The sequence below is a fragment of the Temnothorax americanus genome, unplaced genomic scaffold (genome assembly GCF_048541705.1).
Source record: "Temnothorax americanus isolate GAGA-0224 unplaced genomic scaffold, ASM4854170v1 Scaffold43, whole genome shotgun sequence".
NCBI classification, from domain to species: Eukaryota; Metazoa; Arthropoda; class Insecta; order Hymenoptera; family Formicidae; genus Temnothorax; species Temnothorax americanus.
In genome coordinates, this window is record NW_027509581.1 from 1,433,166 (window position 1) to 1,447,256 (window position 14,091).

General features: G+C 36.3%; 1 protein-coding gene and 1 pseudogene across 2 annotated transcripts; both read right to left on the bottom strand.

Annotated features, from left to right (window-relative positions):
• Window positions 1-1,937: 1,937 nt before the first annotated feature.
• Window positions 1,938-5,903, bottom strand: LOC143903068 (uncharacterized). Its single transcript, XM_077416427.1, is given in 3 exon segments — window positions 1,938-2,115; window positions 2,201-4,865; window positions 4,868-5,903. Coding segments are annotated over 3 exon segments (3,861 nt in total). The 3' UTR covers window positions 1,938-1,955.
• A 94-nt stretch (window positions 5,904-5,997) lies between these two features.
• On the bottom strand, window positions 5,998-12,498 carry LOC143903057 (dedicator of cytokinesis protein 6-like; annotated as a pseudogene). Its single transcript, XR_013258577.1, has 12 exons — window positions 12,200-12,498; window positions 11,224-11,407; window positions 10,960-11,138; window positions 10,734-10,875; window positions 10,439-10,662; window positions 10,086-10,240; window positions 9,158-9,360; window positions 8,406-8,840; window positions 8,020-8,315; window positions 7,722-7,924; window positions 7,334-7,648; window positions 5,998-7,254 (listed from the first exon to the last, which is right to left on the bottom strand). The product of XR_013258577.1 is annotated as a dedicator of cytokinesis protein 6-like (transcript).
• Between the last annotated feature and the right edge of the window lie 1,593 nt (window positions 12,499-14,091).

Here is a 14,091-nt window from a genome sequence, read left to right on the forward strand (position 1 = left end):
CGCCGATATCGGAGATGTTTTTACCCCTTTCGATAATGAACACGCAAGAAACCCCGCGATCGCGAGTCCCCGGAATGTAATCCGGAGCGCCTTGAGAACCTACTTACGTATATATATCTGTATGATGTATGCATATATATCTACGTTTGTGTATCTTATAATTAATTAGTAGTAATTATGCATATGATGCTAACATAGGTTCGTCGCGTTCCGACCGATAAATAGTCAACAGAGCGCGACTCGCGTTTCCTTGTTCCTCGTTCCCTAAGCGTTGAACACTTAAATACGTGTCCTCGACCGATCGAGAACAAGCGGCGCCTTGTCGTATGTACAAGCTCAACGAAAAAATAACGATGATTTTCTTTCTTTTTTTTTACAAAATAATCGCGACGATTGGAGCCGGTTTGTTTACTTCGCAACAGCGCGAGACGAATCCGAATTAAAGAGGCAAGGGTAAAAATTAAAAATTAGTTTTAGCGCGAATTACAGACGATATTTTTACTCTCCTTCCGAGACACACGCCGTCACACAATAAAATACAATTACGTAGATCACGTAAGTCTGCGTCTAACATTTTTTTTTCTTAATCGAACACGGAATTTTGCAGGTCGCGTCTGTCCCGCAGATCCTCCTGATCTCCGTAAATCCGACGCCTGATTTCGTAATTTTTACAAGTGGGACAAGAGTTTCTACTCTAAAATTGTATATAAATGTCTTCGACACGATGCTGCGAAATGTAAACGTGATATTCGATGAATGACATTATCATACATTTATGAGAAAAACAAGTTATGTATTACGCTCGTGTTATGCTCGTTAATGGAAAATACAAAATTCTTCAGTTGCCTGCTCCAAGAATTGGTTTCCTTTCCTTCCTTTCCCTTTTTCTTCTTGCTTCTTTTTTTTTTAAATATCGACATAGCATAAACTGTATTCGCATCTCGCACGACCGTGTCCTACATATACAATAGCGCAGTTATTAGCTTCTCGCATGCCGAAGTCGGCGCGAAACACTCACTACGATCTCGTGCTCCTCGCGAGATTAATCGCCGCACTCCGCGTGCACGCCAGTTAACAAATTTTAACGATCTTTCTTTTTTGCCTGAACAAATTCGTTTGCTAATTTCCTACTTCGGTCAGAATAAATTTCTACCTAAACAAAATAAAACTCATAAACCTCCCATTCTCGTTTAAAAGCTACCCGCAATTCTCTGGAGGTACTCAGTGCGATCTCTTTGTTCTCTTCTCGGTCGGTCGCCTGGACCTCCAGCTTCGTCAACTGATCCTTCAATCTTTCTAATTGTTTCTTCTTCTTTTCATATGTTCTGTAAAAGCATAGATGCAATCAATTCATGCACACAAGCTGCACAATATAAAAACATGAGATATATACAAAGCCACACTTTTTCTTAGCTTTCTTTCTTTCTTGTGTTAAAAAAAAAAAATTTGTAAATAAGTTTGTCAAGTGTGTGTCACAGAACAGTCTCTACACATTTAAGCAAAATATTATTTAAATTAAAATTATATCTAGAGTCTTTGTGTATGTACAAAATTTATAATAACTAATTACATTTAAATTAATAAATAATAACTTACTTCGTAAATAAGTTGTTATTGTTTATTAATTTAAATTTAATTATTTATTATGAATTTATTACTAATAATATTTATTATTTGATATATGTATACGTATAATATAAATAATCTTAATTTTACGCATCTTAATTTTATTAGTCCCTTTAGAAGTTAAATTTTACATATATTTTTTTCTAAAAATAAGTTTAATCTCAGATTTCTTGAAACTTAATACTAGACTTTTTTAATTTGAACTAATTCACTAATATATTTAGCACCGACTTTTCTCACCATTGCTGGCGCTGTTTCTGATAATGTTACCAATATTTCTAATGATAATTGTCGCCATGACTCACCTATATGTTCATTTGAAAATATTTTCATTCGAGCACATAAATTACTGCATGCGGATTTACAATAGTCTTGGGCTTAACTCCATCAATTCTCCCCTTCAAATCATCGCAACATATTCAAGAGCCTGAAGCTCGCAGACAGTAGGCAATAAAATGCCTGGAAATATAATGAATGACACCAGCAAGTCTGAAAGCAAAAATTGAGCTAATGAGTATTTAAGCAATGAATGAAATTCGGGTATTTACGTTCGTGAAAAGAATTCACTGCTTACCGATATTTTCGTTCTAAATTGAGAGAAATGGGAAAGTCATGCAGAGAACATGCGATGCTTCTCTCTCTCGCGGCGCAGTCTCTCACATCCAATTCGATGCAGATGTGAATGTTCAAATCAGTTTTCTTTGTAAGAGTTCCCGTGCATCCTGGCTGCTGACACTTTATATTAAAAATTTGAGGATGATACAGCAATGCATCTTGCAAAGCTTGATATCCATTTTGTCTTATTACATTCTCATTGATAGAGAGAAATGGTATTTTTTTAATTTCTTTTCCGATGCAATCTTTATTGGTGCACTGATAGGTTTCATATCCACTGGGCTCACTGTCAAGAAAATTGCTCCATGAACGTGTTATAAAAGTCTCTGCGTCAAGAAAATACGGAGAAAGATTTGTGGAGTCCGGATCTTTTTCAATGGTATGAAATTGATTTAAAATTTTCAAGCGATCTAATAAAATTTGACGAGTGAGTCCTGTTTTCATGAAATTGAAGATTAATTGCAATGTAGCGTTGGCTGAATTTTCTATGTATGAATGATACGTTGGGTTATCCAGGGCAGAAAACTGTACGATGTGAACAATTGTATCTAACCCACAGGTGTTTTTTACGTAAACTTTAATTCCATTGCGTTGGATTGGCATATTTTTAAATTTTTCATTACTAAAATTCCATGGATATTGGGCATTCTTAATTTGTATTAAACTGCAGATATTGCCATTAAGTAACAAAAATCCTTTTTTCCGTGACGTTTTCCTCTCATTCAGTAATTTGATTTCAGGGTAAGGTCGAAAATAAAAACCCTTTGAAATCATTTTGCCTTTTATTTCATGTTTTCCGCTATTCTTGACTTTTCCCACGTTCTTCTTCACAATTTCCTCATTACACAAAATATCATTTTTGGGATGCGGGGCGATTAAATTCTGGTCATTGTTCCCTTTTTTCTGATTCTCGGGCTTCTGTCTTCTTTTTTCTGCAATGAACGTATTAGTAACTGCTTCTGCATTCAATGTGGGATTTTTTGATTGTATATCGAAATTTTCTTCAGTCTTCGGATTTCTCTGACCTTCTCCATTAGTTGGTGAATCACGTTCTTCGTCTAAACTTCCAATATCTTCCAATAATATAGCCGCAGAACTTGATATTAGTTTAGCATATGAATGATCCAAAAGTGGTGTGCTTGTGTATACTTGAGGAGTGCAAAAAAAATTAGATGAGTCTCTCTTTGGGGTGTATGGTATATGTGAGTTGATTTTTGGGTTTTTCTCTAGATAATTGAGAGGAATGTCAAAATCATTTCCTTCATTATTCAACACTTCATCTCCCACCACTTCATAGTCAGCTTTTTCACTTACCATTAAGTTGTCATTTATAAATTTCAAATTTTGATCATTATTTTTAATAGAATCATCAGAGAGATTGTTGATCTGTGTTTCATAATTTAGAATTTCAGAAAGAATTGTTGCAGTGTTATGAATCGAAGATTTGTCTTTCTTAGCGTCAAGATTATCTTTCATTATTGGTTCAGAACTTTCACTCTTGACAATAAAAAGTTGTTTGTTCTTAAGTCCTCTCCATTTTTCGTAAGAGAATAAATCAGTATCATCAATCAAGTGATTTCTTTTTGGTGGAGATTTTGGATAATTATTTTCATTTTCTTCAACAGTGTCATCCTTCAGAGTGGGAGTGGACAAGACCTCTCGCTGATGGTTGAAATGTTTCAACTTGGCAGCAAGCAGATTGCTGCCACTTTTCAGGTTGTGGAGGTGTTCGAGCACAAATCGATTCCCGCGACATGGTAAACGAATGTGTTCAAAAACTCTTTCCCGCAAGATAGCGAAATAACCTTCTTGATGAGCTGTTGAAGCATGTTTTCCAGCAACTGGAATTGCTGCAGCAGTCCACAGTGGAAACTCCTTCGCGATACGTGTTAACTCCTTGACAAAGTCTGGTAAGTAAAAAGCGTTTACAGAATTTCCTGACATGTCAGAAGGTGTAACCGACGCTATTAATTTTTTGATCCATTGATGGGTGCGTGTACCATTTTCGCCTTCTTCAAACGGTTTGGACGTATTACCTTTCTCTTCTAGATACGATGTCATTGAAGCCTCAATATCACAGATAACGCTTTTCCTAACACTCATATGACCCTCCAGCTCTTTTCTGGCATCTGAAACCGTCATTTTAATAGTTGAGGTTGAAACAAAATTGTCTTCATACGGCTGTAATGCGACGATACAAGTGAGAAGAAAAATTTGTTGGAATTCTTCTATGCTCTGAGTATCCACCATTAAAGCAACACAACGAACGAAAAAGTTCTTAATATATGGGTGATCTTTGTGTTTCAAGCATTTCCACCTTGCCACCAGAGCCATGAGATGAGCCACATCTATTCGAATGAGAGTATTGTCTGGTCGAGATTTTTTCTTGTCTGTCGTCCTTGCCCACTCGAAAACGTCATCTATATAATTTTTTAAATTCTTTCCATTAAATGTCAAACAGGAAGACATTGGTATTCCACGTTCATAATCAGACCATGATTCACCTGGAGTTTTAGCTCCGAGCCGGACCCAGTATTTAAGCCATAATTCGATAAATTCTTGGGTATGGATTTCTGTCAGCATTTGATGTACGCAGATAGTTTTGCCCTCAAATCTGATTGTGCCGTGTATAGAAAGATATGACCAGTCATTCTTCCTGGACAAATTTCAAATGCCTGTGCAAACCGTCCTGAAGCATTAATCGAGATTGCTGATGATGTTCCTAATACTCGACAGTATTCGTTGTAAACGTGTAACTGTTCCTGGGTGCAATATAAAACGTGGAATTTCATACAACCAATCTCGTGTATGGTATTTATATAACGAGGGTCTGTTGACATTTTTTGGAGTGATTTAATCACATCATTTTTCTCATTGGGCTTCATGCCAGCGTTTTCTTTGTGCTTCTCCATCCACGCTTGTCTGTAGATATAATTTTCCTGGACAAAATGTGGAACATCGTCTCCAAATTGCATATTATCCCTTAATAATTCATTTTGATAATTGGCAGCACTCTGCTTTTGCAATTTTTCTCCAACTTGCTTCCGTTCAGCTCCCCTGAGTGGTCTCTTCACATCTACATGGTAGTCTCCACGAGTGTCACGCGTTTTAATTGTCAATCTCAATCCGTTGCTGGTAGGTTCACTATTTGCTGTACCAATCATTATATTTTTGCACTTTATTCTATCCTTGCAATAGGCAAAAAACTTCAAATAATATTCATCATCTTGAGGGTTAAAGAGAGAGCGTACGTAGGACCACTTTGCACAGAATGCACAACTAAAATTGTACCTTTTCCAGAATGCTCTAGTAATAACTGATGCCCATGTTTCCGTCTTCAATCTGTTTTTGCTTTTAGACTCATCTGGCTTAATTAATGACCATTCTTCACTCGTAAGTAAGAGATCGAAAGAGTCACATTCCTGTAGATTTTCATTTCGTATGTTCTCTGGAACATAATCATCGTCTGGTTCTAAAGTACACAATTCTTCATGATCAGATTCTATTTCATCTATTTCATCTTCAATCAGATAAGGTTTCGTTTCCGGAGATGTACAAATTCCTTGATTACGTCGAGCTTGTGTCAAATCCCCTCGTTTGTCATACCTCACGTGTGTATAAACAGAACGAGGTAGCCACCTTCCATCTAAGTCTTGGCTCATTGTTTTCCATAATGTGTCTCCATATGGTGGAAAATCGTTTGCAAGACGATGGATATGTTTTTCGATCAACTCAATAACCTATTTTTGAGACACCTTTGGTTTTCAACCCATGTTTGAATTAAAGTTCTAGAAAAAAAATTATTAAATATCTTACGGTCAAGGATTAAGTTATAGACACTTCACATTGCATAAAAAAGAATTATATAATAATTTATGTATGAAAGAAATAAATCAAGGCGGGAGGAAGGCAAAATTTGTATAGATCTATAATTAAACCTTCCCTTCTTATATGTATTACTAAATAAACAATTAATAATAAAAACACGTAACCTTTTTTAACCTTTTATTATAAATAATAAAACCTTTTTTATGGTTAATCTCCAGAGGTTATGGTAATCTCCATTACAATGTTTAACAATCATCACGTAGAGCTAGTAGTCGGTTGTCTTTTGTTTTCTGAACAGCTTCGACAATAAAAATGGTACTATTTTCAAAAGTGGAAGCGCGCAATTTCAAATGTTCTTTTAAATTTTTTCCTTCAATTGTTAAAATATTTTGGCAATATTGTAAACTCTAGTTCAAATGCAAAATTCTATTGAGAATATTTACTGTAATTGTAATTTTCAACTAAAAATGTAATTTAACGTGTAAGATAAAAAAAGGTTAAGTTCTATTGAAATTGTATTGAAGACATGTATTATTTGAAAATTGTTTTTTATAAAAACAAAAAATGATAACAGGCCTATTCAATTTACCATTAGGCAGTGTAATATAAACATTTTAGCAAAAATAACTGAGAAAATAAAATACAAATTCTAAATATAAATGCCCGGCCATATCTATGTAAATCCATTTAATGTGATGGTCACAACGTATCGTAATACTTAAGTGCTTATAAGTATGAGAGAAAATTTCAATTATATAAATAAATTACGTTGAATCCTTGTTCTAAAAACGTTTGATCGTTTAGTGTTAACAAATTTGTAAATCCGACAATTTTTTATAATGCTATCCTTATTTTATTCCTTTTTCCATAAAGGTCGATTTATCTAATAACTCATAACATGTATATAAAACTCATATAAATTATAAACAATATAACTCATAAATTTTTTTGACTAAATATATATTTATTTTATAAATAACTTGAAATTTTTTCAATTCTGTTATAAAACAAGGATTCAACGTACGTATATTCTTCACAATAGTGATTAAAAATAGAATTAGCCATATGACAATACACGCGATTAATAATTGGATACATTAGTCTTTGGTAAGCTTTTATGGTAGTGTTTCATTTCCCTACCAGCGCGGAGGAGTACAGACTTACTGATTAATTAAGGACGGTCCACTACGTAGCAGCATAACAAAAATTTCTTTAGCGTGATAAACTTGAAAAGATATGTATCTTTTTAATTAAAACTTCTTACCTCCAAGCAATGAGAGGTGCCAATCTCTCGGTCAATTTCTGATAATTTCTCTCCAGCTCCATAATCCCGCTGATCGAGACTAATCAAATTCTTATTGCGCCGCAAAGCGTCGAGACACTTTTTCTGGAAATCTTTCAAACACAAACGAAGCTTGTGCTGCAATCTGGTTGGCTGCGCATTTTGTTCGCGCAAACCGGAAAGAAACACGACCGCTACTTCAGCGGGTCCTTGATTAACCGTCGTGCCAATGCAACCTTGAAGGACCATTTGCAGCATCTTTGCGTCAGGTGGTTCTTGAGCGGTTGCAGCAGCCACCTAATTAAGATTACATAAAAATGTATTACATGTGTACTGTAAAAATATTAAGATGTGAGAAATCGATCAATACCTCGAGAGTCTTCTTCTGTATGTCTTCAATTGCCACTTCGATGGGACTCAAGACTATCTGTTTTCAAGCCACAACTCGATTTCTGGTTTTCAGATATGGGAAATGTGTCGTCACCGTTAATATAGTTTTCCGTTTACACTGTTCACATAATTCACCGTAAGCTTTGCCACCAGGAGTAAAAGGTGTCGCATAAACAAATCGTTCTAAAAACAAAAGCCATTATCGAAACAAATTGTTAATTACTGTATAATTAATTACTGTTATCACAAAAAAATATTTTGTCTAAATCAATACTCACTCATGTTGAAATTCCGATGAAAAACTGTAGGTCTGTGTCTAAGCTCGTGTGCTTCGAAGTACGGCTCCACGTAAGTGATCTGTATAACTATATTCTCCGCGCCGAATTTCTCGGCATAAAAGTTCTCGAGTCTCGAGAATATTTTCAAAAGTTTTGTTAAAGTTGGCTCTTTGTAAACAAACTCTTCGCCGGCGAGATCGCCGAATCTGGCGCCATAGAAACCAACTCTGAAGTACGTCCCGAAGACACGCTTGCCGGCCAATTGTTCCACACGCGTATATGGCCCGTAAAGTTTACTAAAAAAAAGTTCCAAAATAATATTTTATGCAGTAAATTTGAAAAAAATGTGCCCTCCATATCATACTAAACAATTTAAATTTTCTTACCCGTGAATGTTAGCTAATTTATTGTAATCATGTGCAGCTTCTGCTATAGGTAGCAACACCCTATAGACTTTAGGAATAGCTTCGTACATTCCAGTTGCGTGAAAAAAGCTAGGCGCGTGCTCCAAAAAACCCGCCAATCCACTTTCTGAAAAATCAGGGTTTAAGCAAAGCCCTTCTTCCTTTCTGATTAGTACGTCATCGCCGACAGCGCTCTCCTCTAAAACGTTTGGTGTTACGGCGTTCAAAGCAACGGCTCCTACGGGCCGAACGCCGTCACCAGGTTCGAGTAGATGAAGATATTCCACTACCAGAGCGGCACTGTGCACCAAACACATTGCTGCTTCCGTGTGATTTTTCCTTTCCATGTGCTGCTGCGCCATGTTTGCGAGCCAAGTCAAGCGAAGATCAGGGGATCCTTGATAACCCTTGGCGATTCTAAACAAAATTTAGATACATCCCTTAGCTCGTTATGTTTACTTTGAGTACCACGTCACTCAGATCTGAGTGACGCATAAGTTCTCGCAGGGGCCCTATCACCCATCTATGGGTGACGATTTTATTCACTCAAGTAGAAACAATTTCGTTACTTATAAATATATTGAATAAAACCTTATTTTTGCAGTACATTGAATATATATTTAAAACAAAACTATCAAAAATTCACTCTTGGGCCCCGCAGAGATCACGCTCGAAATGTGCTTGGCACTCGAAGTGTTTAAGTTAAATTGTTTGCTAAGATTCAGAAATCTTACCTATACATTAGATCCAAGAGCATTTCAGATTGAATAGTAGATAATGTGAGACTCGCAAAAATTAACTCCACTTCTAACTTTAATTGCAGACATTTTACGAGAATTGTATAAGCAAAAGGTTCTGTAGGTTCCGGGGCAACACTGATTTCTTGCCACTCGTCGTCAGAAGAAGTCGGAGGAGCGTAAAGCGGGAACAAAGCTTCCTGAAAAATAAATATTTAATTATTTAGTCAAATATAGAACAATAAATACAATATTTAATATATTTAACATTTATTATTTAATATATATATATTTTATTAAATATTTAATAAAATATTTAATTGCGGAATGTATGAAGATAGTCTGGGGTTCAGAAGGTTCGACGGTTAAACGGGACACTCTCAATTCACTCACGAGTGAATTATCGTTAATCTCAATATCTATATTTACGTCACATACACAGATTACAAAATAAACGCCGACAGAAAGATGATCGATCCGACGGACCGAAGGCCCGTTAACGGAATATAGTTTCGAGCACCAGCGGAATTCGACTCGCACGAGCGTAACAAAGCGCGTAAACGAATGAGAAAGAGGGCGGCGCGTGACGGAACGGAGCGTTGATCAGCGCGAATAAAGAGATCTTGAAAAGCGCGAATATAAAACGGAGATCTTGAAACGCGCGAACGAAGATCTCGCTGCGCGCGATGACGCAGATTTTCGCTGCGTCAGCTGAAAACACTTCTTGGGCCTGCAATGCAAGGAGAGCGTGTTCCACGCCAAAACCAGCTCGCTCCCAATAACACGGGAGGCCGGTATCCAATTAATTGTTAATCTTTGGATAATCACACCCGCACATCATAGTATTAACGCAGGAAAACAGCGGCACAATATACGGCGCGAGCAATCCCATGACCGATCGGTCTTTATCGCAGGCCCGTCATACAGGAACTAAATTCGCCGGATCGTCGCACAGCACGCAAAACCCGAATTCGGAAGCGGCGCAGGTATGCGAGAGCATGACCAGCGCGTGATACGATTGTAGGAGACGCGTGTACGCGTGATCGATTACACGCTGTTGTTGACTTACGGACTCGTTGTCTAAATATCGCGAAATAGAATGTATCAGCAACACCGAATCCGGAACAATATATATATATATTTAATAACAAATATTTAATAAATATTCAATATTTAATAAAATATATTGAATAACAAATATTTAATAAATATTCAATATTTAATAAAATATTAAATAACAAATATTAAGAATATTTAATCAAAATAAAACGGACAAACTTGCCGCTTTATAATCCTGTACCTGTCGATCCTCCAATCTTTTCTGCTCGTTCATCTGATCGATCGTTTCGAGGCAAACACGATCTAACAAACTCGGCAGAAGAGGGTCATGTTGCGAATGCCGCAAATCCAGATGCCCAAGATCCTCTCGGAGTATCTCCGGAATTGGACAAATCATCCTCCTCGTTCGGTAATACACAGCCATTTGCATCTTCTTGATCTACCTAATTAAGATAAACCGCTTTCACTTCCTGCTTATCACAAATACATTAATTTTATCTCCAGCATTAGATACCTCGAAATCTTGTCTAGGTGTATCATGAAGCAATCTGTCTCTGGCGATAGGTGAGATTCTACCTTTGTATTTACGATATATTACGACCCAGTCTGAAGTAAAACTCTCAATGCATCTTTTCACATAAGGCGACACGGTATCACTGAAAGCCAAATGATCAAAATGAAGAATGGATGCCAAGTTTTAAATAACTGTATTGTAATAGCGTTTCGACTATTTTTTTTACATTGATTTGTGCGATACTACTGGCTCCTCTGTTCGAATCTTCCTCTTTACGACTCTCAATTCAACGTCTCTCGGTGGAAAATCTAGTATTAGTTTTAAAGGATCACGGTCCAGCACTGACTGATGCTGTCCCAAGAATTCCTCGTAATCAAGTGGTTCTAATACCTCGTACAGGGACATCTGCATATAAGAAATTAAATATTAATTTACTTCAAGATTATGGGCAATCTCTTTATATGCCAGTTTTCCAAAGAAGACTGCATACCGTGGAAAAAAATCCTGATAAACTGCTCAACAAGAATAGGAAGAATACACAATAATAGGAAGTAGAAGTGGCAATTTGTCGCCTCACATCGGCAACATGCTGTTTGCTTAACTTGCGAGAAAACGCACGCTGGACCGAAGACATTATAAATGTCCCAGCAAATTAATCCGACGAGATTCTGTAACTGTTAAATGCCATATCGAAATAATACTTAGTCGTGGTTATGTTCTTAGTTGAATGTATGGTAATTGTTTTTATTTGTTGTAATGGCCTTTTAAATGCATTAATGCAGCACGCAATTATTTCTTAGTGAAATGATTGATCGACAAGTTTGACACGTACAAAAATGATGTAAGTTTAAAGATACTGCGTGTATTGTGTATGTTGCTTTATTGCAAGGTATATCAAATTTGCATAATAAGAAGGAAATAAATATGATACATTAAAATAATTAATGTTACAACAAACAGATATGGACAGATATAAATCTGACAAAACTGCAAATGGCTCTAGCTTTTAAATCCAAATTAATTAATCATTAACAAACAAATATGGACAAATATAAATCTGCATTAATTAATTTGGATTCAAAAGCTAGAACTATCTGTAGTTTTGTCAGATTTATATCTGTCCATATCTGTTTGTTGTAACATTAATTATTAATGTATCACATATTTATTTCCTTCTTATTATGCAAATTTGATATACTTTATTGCAATAAAGCAACATACAATACACGCAGTATCTTTAAACTTACATCATTTTTGTACGTATCAAACTTGTCGATCAATCAGTTCACTCAGAAATAATTGCGTGCTGCATTAATACATTTAAAAAAACATTACAACAAATAAAAACAATGGAAAAATTAGAAAATAATGATTAATATTCATAGTTGTAAGAGTAGCTCGGAAATCGAGCAGAAAAAGTTCAAACACGAGTATGAATAACGAGATATCGGGATGAGAATATGTACTTGTTATATCGCGCAATTACTTAGGTTAATCTGAATTCATTGAGAACGGGACTGTGAATTAAAATTGCCAGCAAGAATCCACTGTAGGTTTATGAGCAAACTGTAGGTTAGGTTGCTGATTTCTTGCCAGTCTTGCCACTCGTCGTCAGCTGAGAAGTATGTGCACTTTATTGCACTATAGTGCAGACATTAAAACGAAATATTGACCTTTAATTAATTTTTATTAGAATACAGTTGTTTTCCAAATAATGAAAATTATATGGACACATTATCCAAATGATTCTGGAGCGATTGGATTAAAAAAAAATATTTTTTAAATACTTTCTGCTAATTATACGCTTAATTGATTTTAATTAATTGTGATTAATGTATGGTTTTTCAAACTCTGAAAAGTTTTTTCCAAATATCTCCAAATGATTTCCAAACGATTGGGTTAGTTAATTTTCAATAATTTTTAATTTATTTGCTAATAGCGTTTTTTCTTGGCTGCACTATTGCCCACTAGTGCAACACTAGTGCAACATTAATGCAACGCTATTGGGTAGTGCAGGGCAGTGCAGGGCGATAGTGCAGCCGAGAAAAAACGCTAAAATATACGTCGGTTTCTGCGCGTTACTATATGTGGCGGTCAGCTGTCCGCATGGTGGAAATATACATGGTGTGCTCAGAACTCGTAAACCACGCCCCTTTTCAACGTGAATGTCACCGAAAAACACAGGGTGGGCAACTGTGAGAAACAAAATGTTTAGCGTTGGAAGTTTGGCACTACTGTACTAGTAGCGTCTCTCTTGCACGTGAATCGACCTCTGTGAAGTTGGCCGGACAACTTCAACGTATCGAACTTTCATTAATTGGAATCGATTGGTGGTCGTTTGGTGGTCTTTGGTAGTCTAGTCCGATCGTTTGGTGGTTAGTTGTTTTCCTGTAAAATAAAAATGAAATTTTCGGTGTGAAGTTAGCCGGACAATTTTTATTTTTCCACCAATTTAACTTTTTTATAGCTCATTCGACACGGAATCGTTTGGTGGTCACGAATATCATCATAAAAACGTTTGGTGGTCAACCGTTTTCCCCAAAAATAGAAAAAACCGTATGCGCATAATGCCGGACATATCACCTCTGTGCCATTAGTCGGAACAATTGTATTTATCACCCAAATTGACTTTGATAGGGCTCAATCGACGCGGAATCGTTTGGTGGTCACGAATATCGTCATTAAAACGTTTGGTGGTCAATGGTTTTCTTAAGAAATAGAAAGAACCGTACTCTCACGCCATTGGTCGCATGACTCCGTGACGTTGGCTCGGTAATTTGATGGATAAACATTATTTATCAATCAAATTGACTTTCATACGGCTCAATCGACGCGGAATCGTTTGGTGGTCACGAATATAGTCATTAAAACGTATGGTGGTCAATCATTTTCCTAAAAAATAGAAAATACCGTGCGCTCACGCCATTGGTCGTATGACTAATAGCACAGAGTCATACGACCAATGGCGTAAGAGTACGGTTTTATCTATTTCTTAGGAAAACGATTGACTACCAAACGTTTTAATGACGATATTCGTGACCACCAAACGATTCCGCGTCGATTGAGCCGTATGAAAGTCAATTTGATTGATAAATAATGTTTATCCATCAAATAACCGAGCCAACGTCACGGAGTCATGCGACCAATGGCGTGAGAGTACGGTTTTTTCTATATCTCAGAAAAACCATTGACCCACCAAACGTTTTAATGTCGATATTCGAGACCACCAAACGATTCCGCGTCGATTGAGCCGTATGAAAGTCAATTTGATTGATAAATAATATTTATCCATCAAATTACCGAGCCAACGTCACGGAGTCATGCGACCAATGGCGTGAGAGTACGGTTTTATCTATTT